We start from the raw sequence: 15,996 nt of genomic DNA, 5'->3' as shown, positions 1-15,996 counted from the left end.
CTTATGTGAGTTTCTTTATGCATACCATGTGCCATGTGCACAGAGCAGCTACTTCCATGGTTAAAATTCATAAATTCCTGATAGCTTTCATGCGTGACAATGATACATCAAACACTAGATACAAATAACAGTTTTACTTACAGAAAAGATTATCAGAATGGTCTGTTATTGTTCAACTGTTAGATAACCTCAGTACTTGTGTGACAGTTTTTGAAATCAAATTGCTGCTTTTTATGATAATGATTAAGAGAGACAAAGAATATCCAGTAGTATTAATGTATATATCACCTGTGAAAAGTACTGTCTGATGCCATCTTCTGCAAGGCTCTTTTAATTGAACGCAGGAATAAGGGTGTTGTGGTCCTGAGTTTGCTGACATTTTTATACATGACTTATTAACAAGTAGGTAAGGTTCCTTGATTTGTTTCTTGTATGTTAAAACGTTTTTAAGCACATGTTGCTTTATACAAGAAATGTGTTTATGAAGAGGTGGATCTAATACTGCAGTTCAGGACAAATGGCATAATATCTGTTCAGTACTGATCTTGAAAATGAATAAATGAGAATCACAAAGTCTTAAGAATCTTAAGTTATGTTAAATAATACAAGCTGTGAATGCTTGGTAACGTGGAGATTTAATGATGGAGATTGCAATGACAGTTAATATTATATGTCTCTTTACTTTTACATTGCATTTGCATGGCCCATGCTTGGAAAATGGGTTGACATTGATTTAATTTTTTAAGTCTGTTTCTTCATATGTAAAAGTACATTTTGTAATGGCAGTGTCTTACATTTTGCAATATCATAATAAAAGATGAAAAAGTGGTGAAATGTTTATTGGATAAATGAAATATATATCTCTCAAACATTTCTAGATTACAGAGAACATTTACTTGTTACAACATTTTGTTGCCTTTCTGAGATTATGGTATACCTCTACATAGTGAAATCTTGTATACAGAATGGTTTCTGCATAATTTTGGAGACACATTCTTACAGCAGTAAGAAAGCATTGCATTTGACTTCAGCACTTCTTATATAAGGCACTATAATTAAAATGCATACTGTAGTTTGACATGGCCTGGGTTCGATTCCTAGCATGCTGAGATTTTTCTCTTCTCAACAGCATCCAGGCCGGCTCTGGGGCCCACCCAGCCTCCTGTCCAGTGGGTACTGGGGATTATTTGCCCGGGGTTAAAGTGGTTGGGGCATGAAGCTTAGCACTCACCCCCCATCTAGTGGCAAAGTCAAGAATGGTAAAGCTATCCTCCACTCCTTATATGTCTTCATGGCATAATGCCTAATTAATTATTTTTACTGTATTTTACTGTAGTTTGACAGTTGTAGTAAAAACTCTTGAAGTGCAGTTTTGAGTTGCAAGGGAAGCAGGTAAGTGAAGTCAGTTTTAGGCAAGAGTATGTCAAATTGCATACCATACACACTAGCAAGTGAAAAATTCAACATGAAGGATATGTTGTGCCTTTTATTAGGATTAATATGACATTGCACAACCAAACACATTGATCTAGCTGTAGCATTCTAGACTGAGGCTGGATCTCAGCCAGGACACCAGCCCCAGTGACTATGGTTTTTGTGCTTTTCTTCAGGTCCTGCTGGCAAATGCCAAATTAGTACCTTAAGTCATAATTTTTTCCTTCCAGATCTTTTTCAGTTGACCTAATCCTTCCAGCCGCACTATGGCCCTGGGGTTGACTCAGCCTCTAACAGAAATGAGCAACAAGAATATTCTTGGGGGTAAAAGGTGGCTGGCGCATAGGGCTGACAACCTTGCCACCATCTGTGAGCCGATTTTCTAGAAAATGTGGGAGCCTCAACATCTCACAACCCTATGGGCCTCCACGACCTGTTACAGGGATACCTTTACTTTTACTTACATACCAGTTGATGCTATACAGTCAGGCTACTGACAGCATCATAAAGTAATCCACAAAGAAAATGTTACAGGATATATGAGTGTGTGCATGTGTGTATACATATATATACACGTATATATATGTATAACAGGAATTCATAAAGCAAAGTGCTGAAAAAGAACATANTCGCAGAAACCGATGTTGCTATAACCAAGTTTTACTGTATATACACGTGTATATATATGTAGAACAGGAATTCATAAAGCAAAGTGGTGAAAAAGAACATCTATTTACATGAGCACAGTTAAGGGATTTATGCTTTGTTTGTTAATATTAAAATATTCTAACAGCAGATAAGCTTGCTGGAATGAATGAAGAATTGTTTCTTTCATATCTTCATCCCCTTTCTTCCTTGCATTTATACCATTCATATCTTTATCTTATTCCCTTCTTTCTTCATGAAAACAGGGAATTGTGTGGGAAACCCCGTTTGAGGTTTATATGGAGAGCAGTGGATTTTTACACTTGGTTAAGGAAAATCTTAAATGGAGGAAATCCAGCCCCTAGATGAGTAAGTTTGATCACTTGAATTATACTTTAAATGAGGGCTCCACTGTACATCTTTTTATGTCAGATGGCACCATTTCAAAACATAACTGCTGCTGGGTAAGTGCGAAAAAATTATTGTGGCATTAGGAACACTTATCATACATACATAGGTAACACATACACAGTCATAAATTCTCTCTTATTATGTAAATTTTGTATAATCATTTTGTTGCAGTCAATTTTCACAGTATTTTCCATAATTGAACATTGCACTAGGCCCTGTTTTTAAATGCACTGTCTCTGATCTCATAAATTATGACCTATTCATTATCTTTCTTTATTGCAGCTTGTTCATGATAAGGCTGAGCCACAGTTGGCTCGAATTATGTTCACATTTCTCAATAAAACTTCCCCAAAGAAGAGTGAAATCTATAACAAAACACTATCACATCTGAAGAGACTAAGACAATTTCCTGAAGGTAACTGCATTATTTTCTAACTTATCAGAATAAGTTATTACGTAATTGAGCTGTTTTTACAACCATTACATTCTTGAATATTACAGCTTAAATTACATGACTAGCAAATTGACTTGAACATACAGTATAGTTAATGTTTGCTTGCTCACATTTACTTGCGTAATAAATAGTTTATAAATTACATTATATAAAATACTAAAAAATATAATAGTATGTCATTAATGAACATTCATATATGACACACAAAGTAATGAAAAATGGAGTGCAGAAGGAACTGGTAATGGTTCATAAATTATCTGTAACTTATATAATTATTTTGGTCCAGAATCAGTGTACCTCAGCACTGCATTTAAGTCAGCATTGAAAGTGATTGACAGTGCTCAAATATCGTTTTAGTCAGAGATTGAATACGTGAAAGTATTGGTGTATTAGAATGTCAAAGTTATGAGTGTCAGAAATAATGGGAAATATAAGCAGAAAGAGTTAAGTTAGGAGTTGGTACAGTAAGGAACAAAATCACTTTCACTGCTAAATTTAAGAAAACACCAGAGTTGCCATCTTCTGCTATAAGTAAATCATCGGTAATCCCCAAATTGGACAAATGGATTACTTCTTGGATCTAGGTATATTTTTTCTAATTATGCAGTAAATGTTCATAGATATAGGATGTGGTTGTCTGAGCTTCTCTTTCCACAAACTGATTACTGTATATTGAACTTTACAGGAGGCATTTGATATTTGACATCTTAAAAACCAAATATTCAGATCATTGGATTGTCAGAGATGGTACTTATAAATCCCTATCTAACTGCACTAGGCTTCTCTTTCAGAGAATTGCAGGAAGAACAGTGTTCCAGAGGTTTCAAAACTTGTTTAATCTGACATCCCCTTCATATGAATAAAGATGTTTGACTCTCCGTAACTTTTAAGAATGTGATGTAACTATGTCAAAGAACTGATATCTAAAAAGTACTTCTCTTTTAACTCATACATTTGTAATCTAATGTGGCTTTTTTGTCACTATATATGGGCCATAATTTGACTTTGTAAAAAATCTGCAGCCTCTTGGGGCTGTGGCTGTCACTTAGGAAAGGCTTATCCCATCAGAATTTTTTATTTACAACAGCCATTGCACCTGTTGCTTCAAACTTGCTGTGGTGGGCTTGGACAGACACTGAATATCACTTTGATGTTTGCTGAGCTACAAAAAGCGCTTAACTGAAACCTGTTGAAATGATTTGTAACTTCAAGTTTCTATTTGTAGTAATAAAAATTGTCTTAATAAGTCAATTATGAAATATAGTACCATAAAATATAGGGATTCTTTTTCATTGTACACACATACACATTAAGCCCAATGTTATGTGTATAAAGTATATTACAGAAGCTGATCACAGTGGCCATGCGGTCTAGGGCATGAAATTCTTTGCTAACTCGAACACTGGGTTCGTGTGTTCAAATCCTACTCGAGGCATGGATGTCTGTTTGCGTTTATTCTGTGTTTGTGCTAGGTAGCAGTCTTGCAACGGTGCTCCACCACCTGTTGAAGGTTAAGAAACTGAAGTAAAGTGAGCCGTTTATGAATGTCCTATGCTCGAAGTGGGAGCAACAGGAATAAAAGAAGAAGAAGAAGAATATTGCAGAAATATCTTTAAGCAAGTAACTTGCTGTTCTGTTTTGCAACATGACCAGCCTTCAAATATATGGAGGGTAAGAGTTTGAGATCAGAGTGACTTCATATAATGAAGAATTTCACAATACTTCACATTCAGGGTCATTATACATTAAGCACTGAAACACTGGACCAGGGTAATTTTTTTAATTCACATAGTGGGGGGTGGAGTCCAACTGGGTCCACTCGGCATCATGGCAACTGATTGGTCTATTGTAGCCTGCCCTGGGTAATTATGATGAAGGAGAATTTGGTGGAATGAAGATTGGCAGAGGAAACTGAAGTACTCAGAGAAAACCTGCCCCAGCACCACTTTGTTTACCACACATCCCACTTGACCAGACCCGGGATTGAACCCGGGCCACCACAGTGGGAAGCCAGCGACTAACCGCTTGAGCTCTGGCACAGCCTATACTGGACCAGGATTATTTTGGGCATGGCACGTTTTACATTTCTTAAATTAAAATCAATTTTGGCAGATCTGTAGTTCACATTATGACCATTAATTTTCAGTAATATAGACATGTTATGTAGCAAGAATTACAGCATTAATGATAGTTTTTGCCACAGTGTCTGGAAATTTTATGTTATGAATTGTATCAAAAGTTCTGAGAAACAACTTGTTTTTAAGTCATGGTGGGGGTGGGACTAATTTCTCTTCTCCTGAGTTGATATTTAGACTTGTGCTGGCCCTGTATTGGACCAACACTTTGTATGAAATATTGATATTGTGATTGTAAATATAAGGAGCTGGCAACTCTGCAGTGCTCAGTGCTGTCAATTTATCCAGACAGCCCTAAATTCTCCTCATATTCTGGTGGCTCAGTTTTGATTTTCACTTCTACTTGACTTAACAGATGGCTGTAATCCAATATTCCAGGTGAATCAGGGTCAAAATCTGGATCAGCCTTGATGTCTTGCCTCAGTTCCTCTGGACTCAGTCGTCTTGAAACCATTTTACTCCAGCGATCCTTAAGATAAAACAAAATAAATTAGATCATCTTGTTTCTTTTCTTAGTTATTTCTATTTTTAGATCTTAACTACAATATTATAACTAAAAACTAGTAAAGTTTTGAAACATGGATTTATTCCAACAAATATATGTTCTCGTTTTCATCCCTACATTCCAAGCAATGTTCCATCCTCTTGAACCTTACTGGGAAGCATTGACACTACTTATATTACAGTACTAGGCTTAGTTCCTGTTTGCTTGCATCAAAGGAATTTGATTGGAAATTGAAGATCTTGAAGTCAGTCCTTCCATATCTCTATATGTTGTGATCCTTAGTTATTTCATTAATTTGGTTGTTTACTTCTGTCTGAATCTTTGAGAGAAGTTCTCTGCCTCTTGAATTCTAAGAACTGTGACACATGATGGAACAGTGTCATAAAATGTCCCAAAATTTTAGAGACTAGCTCACATTTCAGCTAGATTTAAAATCTCAGTGTCAATGCATATAAGGCTTATTCTCAAATTGCATGGAACTTGGTAGACTCCAAGTTAGCATAACATGAACTGTTACCTGGTATCAGTCAAATGCCAAAAAGTCATACTATATAGTCATGCATCCTGAATTGTCAGCTGTGTTAGATCAACTCTGTGTCTAAAAATTGGTCACCATATTTAAGCATGTACACAGCAAAAAAAGGAAGAAAAGTTTTATAGTTGACCAACCTACTTGTATCTGTCCTTATCTTTATGTGCATGCAAGTAAGTTTCTTCCTTTTCATGTGCAGTAATTCAGGTTATGATTTTAACAGATATGTCATATGCAATGCTGAAAAAAATCTTCCTGCCTTAATTAAGTACATGACAGACATCATCATTTGGTAGTTTTTTGGGGGTTCAGATAACTTATAATGTACCCAATAGTAGTTTAACTGTACCATTTTATTGCCACATGATGGAGTGACTATAGACGGGGTTTGGATTAGTAATCAAATTTATTGGACACTTTTAACACACAACTCGTTACTACACTTTACAGATCACTGCCACACATAGGCTAATGTTCTCAGTCACAGTCATTACTGTGCTGCTTGGTAGCATCTTCCAACAAAGGGCGTTCCCCTTCCTCTAAATTCCCAAACTGTCCCCAGCCTCAACTACTGAAACTTTCAACTAACTAACTGACTGATTGACTAACTGTCTCTAGACTGCTTAGCTTGCCAACTTGTTCTAGCTATATAGCCCCAATGCGGACCACATAGAAAACGCTATCTTCTATTGATGCGTTCAGTTTATTTGGGTGATAGTGTGATCACTACTGAGTCATTGCCTAATAACGGCCATTGTTTGCAGAGTCATTCCCTAGCAACAGCTGAATTTGCCAACTTCACAATTCTTCTTGCCAGTTTTGGTGTGTCTCTTGGAGGTTTTTCATCTCTTTTCCCACACAAACCATCATGTTGTGCCTCCTTCTCATAAGGACAATTATCCCAGAAGTGGCCTGGCTCCCCACAGGTCCAGTACGCTAGTCATCAGTTGTTTTTGTGTGTGTGTGTGTGTGTGTGTAGTGGGGCGTGACAACCTACCTAGAATGTCCTGCGCTCACTTGCCAGAGCTTGGAGGGCGCTACATCCACTGCCTCAAGCTTGATATAGTGGGTGGGGTGCCCTCCATACTCGGAGTGCCTGCAAATTCAGATATTCTACCACTGAAGACAGGGCTGAGCACAGGTCTTGCCAGAGATCAGAAACTGGCCTAAATTTGACAGATTGACATCATGTCCTCTGTTCCAATGGCAGTTCAAGACCATGGGGGAACACAATGGCCATACACCTGGCTTCAACTACAACTAACAGCATTTTGAACTTGTGCCTAGCAGTTTTGAGTTCCTTGAGAGGATTGTCTGTGACTTACGCTATCTTGTCCTCTAGTTCTGACCGCATGGTATCAACTAGAATCTACGTTGCCTTTATCTCGGCTTGGGTTTCCTGTGTCCTGTGGTCAAGGGACACCAGAATGTCTTCCACCCGATGTTTCATGCTTTCTTCTAGCTTTGCTGTTGTTTACACAGCCATTACCTAGCAACGGCTGTCTGTAATGGCTTCACAATTCTGGATTTCAGCAGACATGTCACATTATTTTAAATTTTTTCACAGGAATATGGAAGGAAGTTTGTGATACACATGTGCATCATTGGCATCAATAGCTATTGGTGTCTGTCAGTGCACATGCTCATCATAAGTGTACAATGGATGCAAGCAATAAATTGTAATTAAACTACATACAATTGAGCAAATTCCCATATAAGTTGTGTTAATTTTTAAATACTAGAACATTTAGAAAATATGATATTTGAGGTTTTTGCAGCAGTGAATATTTAGTTTGTAGTCCTCTAAGTTATGAAACCATCTGGTAGGTAGGTGCCAACAGTGCAGAGGAACATATTCCCTCTATTTCCAAGATAGTAGGGTAGAAGTCTACCTTGAATATGGAGGCAGAAATTTCATTTGAAATAGTTGGTTCAGGCACTATGCTACAAGCCAGAAGGTCGCGGGTTCAAGTCCCATAATGAGGTCATTGGATTTTTTCAATTAACCTAATCCTTCCAGCCACACTATGGCTCTGGGGTTGACTTAGCTTCTAACAGAAATGAGTACCAGGAATATTCTTGGAATATTCTTGTGGGTAAAGGGCAGCCAGTGCATAGGGCTGACAACCTTTCAGCCATCTATGAGCTGATTGTCTAGAAAATGTGGGAACCTCAACATCCCACAACCCTATGGGCCTCCACAGCCTGTTACAGGGTTACTTTCACTTTTTATATTGGTAACCACTTATCAGGCTGTATGGTGTCATAATCCAGAAGACTCTGATCTAAAACAGTATTTAACCAGTTAAGTGGTACATTTTCCATGCTATATCACTCCAGCAATGGGACATTGAAATTCCCCAGACATTTAAATTTGTTAATGCAGCATTTAATTTCACAATTGTTGTTCCTGTTTCAATATTCAGTATCTCAATTATATGTTGTTATAAAATTATGAAACAAAAAGTTTCTGAAAAACCAATTATCAGAGTTAATTTGTATACCTGTTACATCAAAGTTTATATATATATATTTTTTTAGTAAAATTCTGACTTTGGCTTTATTCTCAAGAGTGTGCCACTGGCAATCATTTCAGTTCCCAATACATGATCACAAAGGCATATCTGACTCATGCACATTCAGTATATGCAGTCCTGACTGGCATCTGGTGTTTAGAAATGAAACATGATCATAGAAGCCGACTGACAAACCACCTCCAGCCAAAACTCACATGTGTGATTATTGCAACATTTCACTATGACCTACTACAGCTGTGTCTGCCTCATTGATAACAGACGTTTCTTCTCGCTGTGTGAGCTGAATCTGTACCTCCTTCACAAACTGTGGATGACTGAACTGTGCAACAAAAGCTCTTTGATCTTCCAGACATCAACTGCAAATGCGTTTTTTTGTACAGACTATGAAATTTTCACTAAGACAATTATACCACCAGAAACACTTGTTACAATTCCAGTGGCACATACTGTGAAGGTCTTTATAATGATGGCATAGTTTTCAGTACCAGCCCATAGTACACTTTCTGACCACTAAAATCTTACATTTAGACACTTCCTAGCCTCTTGCTGAACCTTGATCCCCTTTCACACCTCTAGAAGTCAGCCATCTTATTGTAGCATTGGAAACAGTGCAGCACACAGGGCCATTCTACAGTTTTCCCAGTTGTACCTTCTTTCATGATGATGATCCTTTTCATTGTCAACAAAATGAAGAAATGTGAGTAGAAGGTGAAACCTCCTTTCACTGAACAGGTCCAAAAATATGGGTGTTTTCAGAATTTGCCTCCAGGAAAAATAGCTTTTTTCTGTCTGGTTTCTGGTGAATTCCATGTAACAGAGAGAATGCCAGAAACTTCATTATTTCGTTTCTGTTTGTCTCATTCCAGTGATGGGTCCTAGATCTTAGTTTTAGATTGGGCGTGTTTCCTAAAATTTCCTTTTGCATACTGATTTGTTTCTCTGGCTATTGCTTCTGCAATTTCTAGTGTATGAGTATAAAGCAATTCTCTTGCAACAGTTCATGTAACACAACCTCATCACTCACACATACCTTCTTGCTAGGACCTATCATGTTGTTTACTCACAAAAACACAAACCCAGGATAGCTATTTAGCAATCAGCAACTTCCTGTTACACTCTGAAGTAACTAGAAGATTCGCAAACATAACATACAAATTTTCATTGCTGGCTGTCATTATTATATCTACATGGGTGTATTTAGAAACATGTATAATGTGTAGATTCCACATACACTATGATACAAAACACCACATGACATGTTAAGATGTCATAACCACTTAACTGGTTAAAATGTTTCCAGTAGTTATCCTAAACCACAAGAAAATAAGCTTTCATATTAAAGATTAACTTATATTAATGTAATGCCATTACAGTACATTTCTTCTTAAGTGGTTTGATGTTAGAAACTCAGATTTGTCATTGATCAAACAGTTCAGCACTGTCAGAATGACCAGTACATATTCCAAACTAACATGTCTATGAAAAGTTTATGATCAAGGAGGGATCATTGCTATTTAGTTTCTGTACTAAACAGGGAATGCAGCATACTGTGTTAGACACCTTTATATTACATTCATAATATCATTATATCTGAAAGTTTTGCCGCAACAAAGGGTAGAAAAACATTCTTAGGCCTAGAAGATAAATATCATACATGTTCTCTTCTGTGAATGGCAAGTCAGTTATATAACATACCTTAATGTTGTAGTGGAAGAGATTGTTGTTGCCTCGGTCTTTCTGCAAATTGTGGTGCTGATGGTTACCTCTACAGTTACAATGTTTGCAGCAAGATCGACAGCCCTTTTTTTGCCTAGAAATACAGGATCACTATATTGGTGCACTCAAGGCCAGTTCATGAGACAGTTATATTTAGCTACAAAGTTAAAACAAAATCTGAAAATGTTCATTATGCAAGAAGTGTCATACAAGAAATTCTTTGTCTTCAGGTAATTCAGTACATGTGGATTGAGACAAAATATGTAATACAGGAAACAAGGCAGAGTGAGTGTGAAGGTAATGGGTACAAGCAGCACACCATGAATGCATGAGGAAATAGATGTAAAACTTCACATATTCTTAACCTCTGCACTAGCTGGAAATGAGTGGTCAGCTTCATACTCCAGCTGATACATCTCCAGGGAACAAAATCTTACTTATTGGATATGAAGCTTTGTGAACCACTGCTTCCAATTAAGGAAAGTATGGTAATTATATTTCTGTGTTGGAGATTATGAAAACAGTGGTCTGAAGGTATATTCTGTTTAACATTTTTATCTGAGAATAAGGTATTTTAAATTCACTGGTGCTATGGGCCTGGCAGCCTGGCGTTAACATCAGGGATAAATGATATTAGTATTGAGATTAGAGGTTCTCTAGATGGTGAATTTTAAGACCACTGTCTTCTGATATGCCATCTGGATAATGTGGCAGATAGCTGAAAACATTCTGAGGAGTCTTAGTAACTCTCTATCAGACTTCATGGCTTCGCATCCCAAAAAACACTAATCATCAGTATAGGTATTGAAAAAATGCAATACTCAGCCAGTTCTGCTGAAACCAAGCACCATTATAGTAGTGCTCCTCAAAGTTAATAAAGATTAGAGGCTAAATCTTACTCAGTTTACCTGTATTTCTTAGGGGAGTCTTGGCGATGAAAGTTTTTCATGTGCTTTTTGTAGTCACTTTCATCCAGATAAATACAGGAGCAAGCATCACATCGCATGCAATCCTCAAGACGAATCTTGGTCAGGCCAATAAATTTCTTATCTGTAATTAATAAATTACAGTCAAAGCCACAGAAATTTTCAGTTTCAAATATTTCTGTTGAAATATAAGCTGTAAATTCAATAATTCATCCACAGGATTGCTTCCAGCCTTCTTCTTTCCTAGTAAGAAGTTTCATAAATAACTTCAGTATTTTATTATATTGTTAGATTTCATATTAATGCTTCTATTGAAAGTTGATATTAAAAACTGAATTCTGTACAAGTATACAAATACTAGATAAGGTCCATGCAAATACTGGAAGTGATATTTTGCATAAAAAAATTTTTCTTAGGCAATGACTTACATGCTTTTGCACAAACAACATAATTGGGAGGCCATATCTGCCCATTCATGCATATATTTAATATCCACAACTAATCAGTGGATTTTGTTCAGACTTGTTACTTAAGGTCTGTGTTACAAGTTGCTAAACACATTTGATTTTAGTTTTCCTCTTCAGAAACCTGTTTTATATGAAGCTTAAATTACATTTTGTAATTTTTTCAAAACAACTCATCAAATAAAATAAATTGTTCATAACACTGCACTACGCTACACTACACTACACGACACAGACACACCCAAACATATTGTTAAAATTTTTGTCTGTTAATTTAAACAATTTGTCAGTATGGTGTACATTTAAGGAGGTTCAGTGACCATGCAGTTACAGTTTGCAGCAACAGATTGCGTCTGCAGTAAGTGGACATGAACACCAATATGACATGCAAAATCACAAAGAATGCATTTGTGAAACATATATACTCAAATAGCTTGTTACTGTCATCAAGACAAACTTCATAATTGATATGGTTTGCCAAAGAATTGATAGTTTTATAGTTGATTTTAATGGTTTTGACGATGGCATATAATACTCAGTATTACTGGGTTTTTGGACTTTTTCCATCATCTGGTATTCTAGAGACTAGAAAACACAACTTTCCAGAAACTGAATCTCTTTCTGTCTTCAGGTGAAAGGGGGGGAAGACACCTACTCTGTTGGGTCCCTTAGTAAGAGCTAACCTCAATCACTGGACAACCCCTGTCAGATTCACACAGCTCTTTAATCACCTGAGACCAGGTTAATTCAGTGGGAGATAGCAAGAAATGTATTTTCTTGTTATCTCTCACTGAATTATCTGACAGGGGTTGTCCAGTGATTGAGTTTACCTCTTTCTAAGTGACCCAACTGAGTAGGTGTCTTCCCCCCTCCTCACTTGTGGACGGAAACATATCCAGTTCCAAAAACATTGTGTTTTCTATTTTCTAGAATACCGAACAATGGAAAAAGTCCAGAAACCCAGCAATTCTGAGTTATATAGTTCTTTTTTTTCCCCCCCTTTTATGTTCATCTTCATTGCAGTAGCTTTTTTAACCAACATGCCTTGCCACAGTGGGTGCAGGCTAAAAGTTTGTTTCTTTGTTCTTGGCAGTTGGTCTGCAATTTGAAGTGCCTGGTTCAAAAATAAGTGAAATCCTTCCTGCTGGTGCTGGCTATGATACCTTGCTCATTACAACCCTTGCCACCAAATGAACATAATGATACGGAATGTGATACCAAAGGTGGATGGATTTTAGCACATCCATCTGGTCCACAAGCTGTTTGGCTGTTCACAAGTTAATAATAATTATACCAGAAAAAATTTTCAACAGTTTTTTAATCAATTTATGTTTGGCTTCTTGGTTAAGTAATTAAATTCATTTCCTGGGATTATGTGAAATGTGACTTGTCATCATGGCTTTCCATATCCCTGGGTTGCTAATGAGGGACAGATACAGGCTGCAAACATGCTAGATTAGTAGAAGTTTAATATAATATGACGTAGTAAATGTTTCAATGAATCTACTTGATGCATCAGAGGTTTAAACTTTGAGACAGTTTAAGCCAGAAGTGATTGATCTTACATGAAGGACTAGATTGTATTCGTTCATTGTTGATTTGTATGCAGCCTGATGTTTTATTCAGCTCTCCACCCTTCACAACTTCGTTTTCTTCATGACTAGTTTTTAGTTGTGAGTCACTGTTTGACTCATGGACCCGCAAATGAAGCTGCAGGATTTGTTGATGTCCAAAATGTTTCTCACATCTGGGACACTGGAACCGTTCTGAAACATTCATGCAATCCTTTAATTTCACAGATGGTTCCCCTCAACTTGTATTGCTCTATATATTTAATTAATGCCTTTTAAAATAAAATTATACACATGTGTTTCTAAACTTTATATCTTGTTTTCTGAGCCCTAGTGATAAACACAGATTATGAATTGTGAATTAAGAATATATCCATCTTGCTGTTCAAAGCTGACAGTTCCATAACTAGAAAGAATAATCTATGCAGTTCTGAAAACTTAGGTGATCACGTTACTTATCCTGATAAAATTATTGTTAACTGTATTCATTTAATTATACTAATAATTGAGAACCAAAGAGACAAAGGCCTTCTATAATAATAACAGAAGTGCTGTTTCATCCCTAAGCAACTGTTCTTCTTTCAAGAGTAGCTAAAGCCAGCAATCTGTTACCATGCATCTGTTACTATAAAGTAACTTCATGAAGTAGAGATCTTCTTACATTGCTAGTCATGAAATTCTGTGCCTTTACAGAACCTGAACATCCACTGCTATGTTCATAAAATCCTGCCATTGGTCTCTGTCCTGAGTCTGATTTTTCTAGTTCATACCTTCATCCTGTTTCTTAATACATATTAATATGGCCTTCCAATGTACATCTATGTCTCACAAGTAGTGTCTCCCATTCATTTTTTCCCAACCAGTATTCTGTATGCACTTCTCATTTCTTGCATGCCTGCCACATGTTCAATCAGACTAATTCTCCTTAATTTTATCACCCACATACTTGATGAAGAGTACAAATTATGGAGCTCTTTGTTACACAGTATCCTCCATCCTCCTGTCCCTTCCTTTCTCTTATGTCCAAATATTCTCCTCACAACCATGTTCCCAAACATTCTTCAATTTGTGTCCTTCCCATAGGGTGACAAGATTTTACACCAATATAAAACAGTAGGTATAATTTTTAATTTGTTTGTTGAATAAGTAAATAAACAAACACAAGAAGAAGAGCAGCAACAAAAACAACAAGGAACATCATACATGAGAAGTATCTGTCAGTTGTTAAGTAGCAGTGTTAACAATAAAACCAGTAATTCTCAGAAGAAAGTCTCTGTCTAGTGACTGGTTGTGGGAAGTGTATATAGTTTAAATGCTGTCAGAAACACAAACAAATGACATTTGATCTATGTATTAGAAAAATATAATGCCAGAAAAAAACACTGGTAGCAGCAGCGTCAAGAGTAGCAGTAACCAATAATGCATAAGTCAGAAAAATGGATTTTTTATTATTATATCTTGCAGAAAGAATTCAACGCTACAGTATTTGTGTACTGCTTGCGTTTGAATAAGAAGCTGGAGAAGCGGAGTTATGAGGTAAAATAAAATACTCGTGTCGTGATTGGTTCGGAAAATTACTCACCTTTCGCCGTTTTTCCATGTGCCACTTTTGTACTGTTCTCGTCGTCACCTTCACATTGGTATTTCATTTTGCTACGAATGTTGTCTGAAACATCCGTTTTACTGCCGATAGCCATGATTCCATACCTAAAACAGTTACAACTGTCTTTAGTATTACATAAGTTTTGTGAAGTTTTTTTAACAATTTACGTGGTTCCTGTATGGACATAAGTAATGGACCTGAACAGTCTTACCAGGATAAGCGAAACAGAAGATATCTCAGGCTGTGCTCCTCGTTACCAGGCAACCAGACGACAGCACGCGTCGTTTTCCCCCCTTTCTAAAAATCGATCACGAATCAAAACAGAGTGAGATCAGTCGTCCTCTTGACAGCATCTAACATGTACTTCTTAGTAATGAACAGGAATTAGAAACGTTTGCCCCTGTTACTTCGATAATCCTGCCTCACCCGTAAACGTACTAACTATTTTTAGACCCCCAGTGGGAGATCGCATTTCGCTGTCCTTCCTAAAACGTCTGGCTTACTAAACCGATTATTAAACATTGCTGCTGTAATATTTTAAAGTGTGAACTTTATAGTCCAGAAAGCGTTCGCTGCTGCACGCCAGCATATGGTGAACTTCTGTAATCAGCTGTTGTTTTCCCCCTCCGAAAGGAACACCTGGCTTCAAGGGTTTATGTCACAATGGGGGATGCCAGACGCAAGAAACAGGCCCTACCCACATCACTTAAGAGAATGACGTTAAAATCAGTCAACTATCTAAGACGTAATTTCGGAAGATTTTTTTGAAAATTAATTAAGAGATTGCTAACTTTAGAGCTTAAATAATCAGTCATATTATTTGCACGAATATTGGTCGTTTCACCTCCATCCTTTCCTTTTCTGATTAAAGCTTGTTAAGAGCACATTTTTGTTGTCATACGGCATATTTCAGGACAGTATGGACGGAACCCCCGTTTAAAAGAGATTATGGGAAATAAATTTGTCTGATGTCATCGAAGCATGTTGTCTCGGTGTTCGTTTGTGAGAACTCGTGACAGGCATAAAAGCCTCAGAATAGACCAGGGTCCAAACTGGAATTCAA

General features: G+C 36.9%; 2 protein-coding genes across 4 annotated transcripts in view; one reads left to right on the top strand and one right to left on the bottom strand.

Moving 5' to 3' along the window:
- Positions 1–4,790, top strand: part of LOC111872530 — a 50,196-nt gene extending 45,406 nt beyond the window's left edge. For both annotated transcript variants that reach the window (XR_002844238.2, XM_023866539.2), the window contains exon 7: positions 2,773–4,790. The gene's annotated coding sequence lies outside the window, so the exon portion shown is untranslated. The remainder of the gene's footprint in view (positions 1–2,772) is intronic.
- Positions 4,791–5,112: 322 nt separating this feature from the next.
- On the bottom strand, positions 5,113–15,456 carry LOC111872531. 2 transcript variants are annotated; one of them, XR_002844239.2, is made up of 7 exons: positions 15,145–15,456; positions 14,913–15,037; positions 13,325–13,525; positions 11,278–11,419; positions 10,349–10,463; positions 7,114–7,212; positions 5,484–5,548 (listed from the first exon to the last, which is right to left on the bottom strand). XR_002844239.2 is itself a non-coding variant. In XM_023866540.2 (6 exons), the coding sequence occupies exons 2-6, from the start codon at positions 15,025–15,027 to the stop codon at positions 5,360–5,362; spliced, it is 762 nt and encodes a 253-aa protein (XP_023722308.1). In that variant the 5' UTR covers positions 15,028–15,037; positions 15,145–15,456; the 3' UTR covers positions 5,113–5,359. The 2 variants fall into 2 exon arrangements, 1 of the variants encoding a protein (XP_023722308.1); XM_023866540.2 differs by lacking the exon at positions 7,114–7,212 and having other exon boundaries at positions 5,113–5,548.
- Positions 15,457–15,996: the final 540 nt, after the last annotated feature.

Source organism: Cryptotermes secundus, unplaced genomic scaffold (assembly GCF_002891405.2).
Source record: "Cryptotermes secundus unplaced genomic scaffold, Csec_1.0 scaffold537, whole genome shotgun sequence".
Lineage (NCBI taxonomy): Eukaryota > Metazoa > Arthropoda > Insecta > Blattodea > Kalotermitidae > Cryptotermes > Cryptotermes secundus.
Note: the sequence above shows the minus strand (reverse complement) of the source record. Positions and strands in the feature narration are given on the sequence as shown.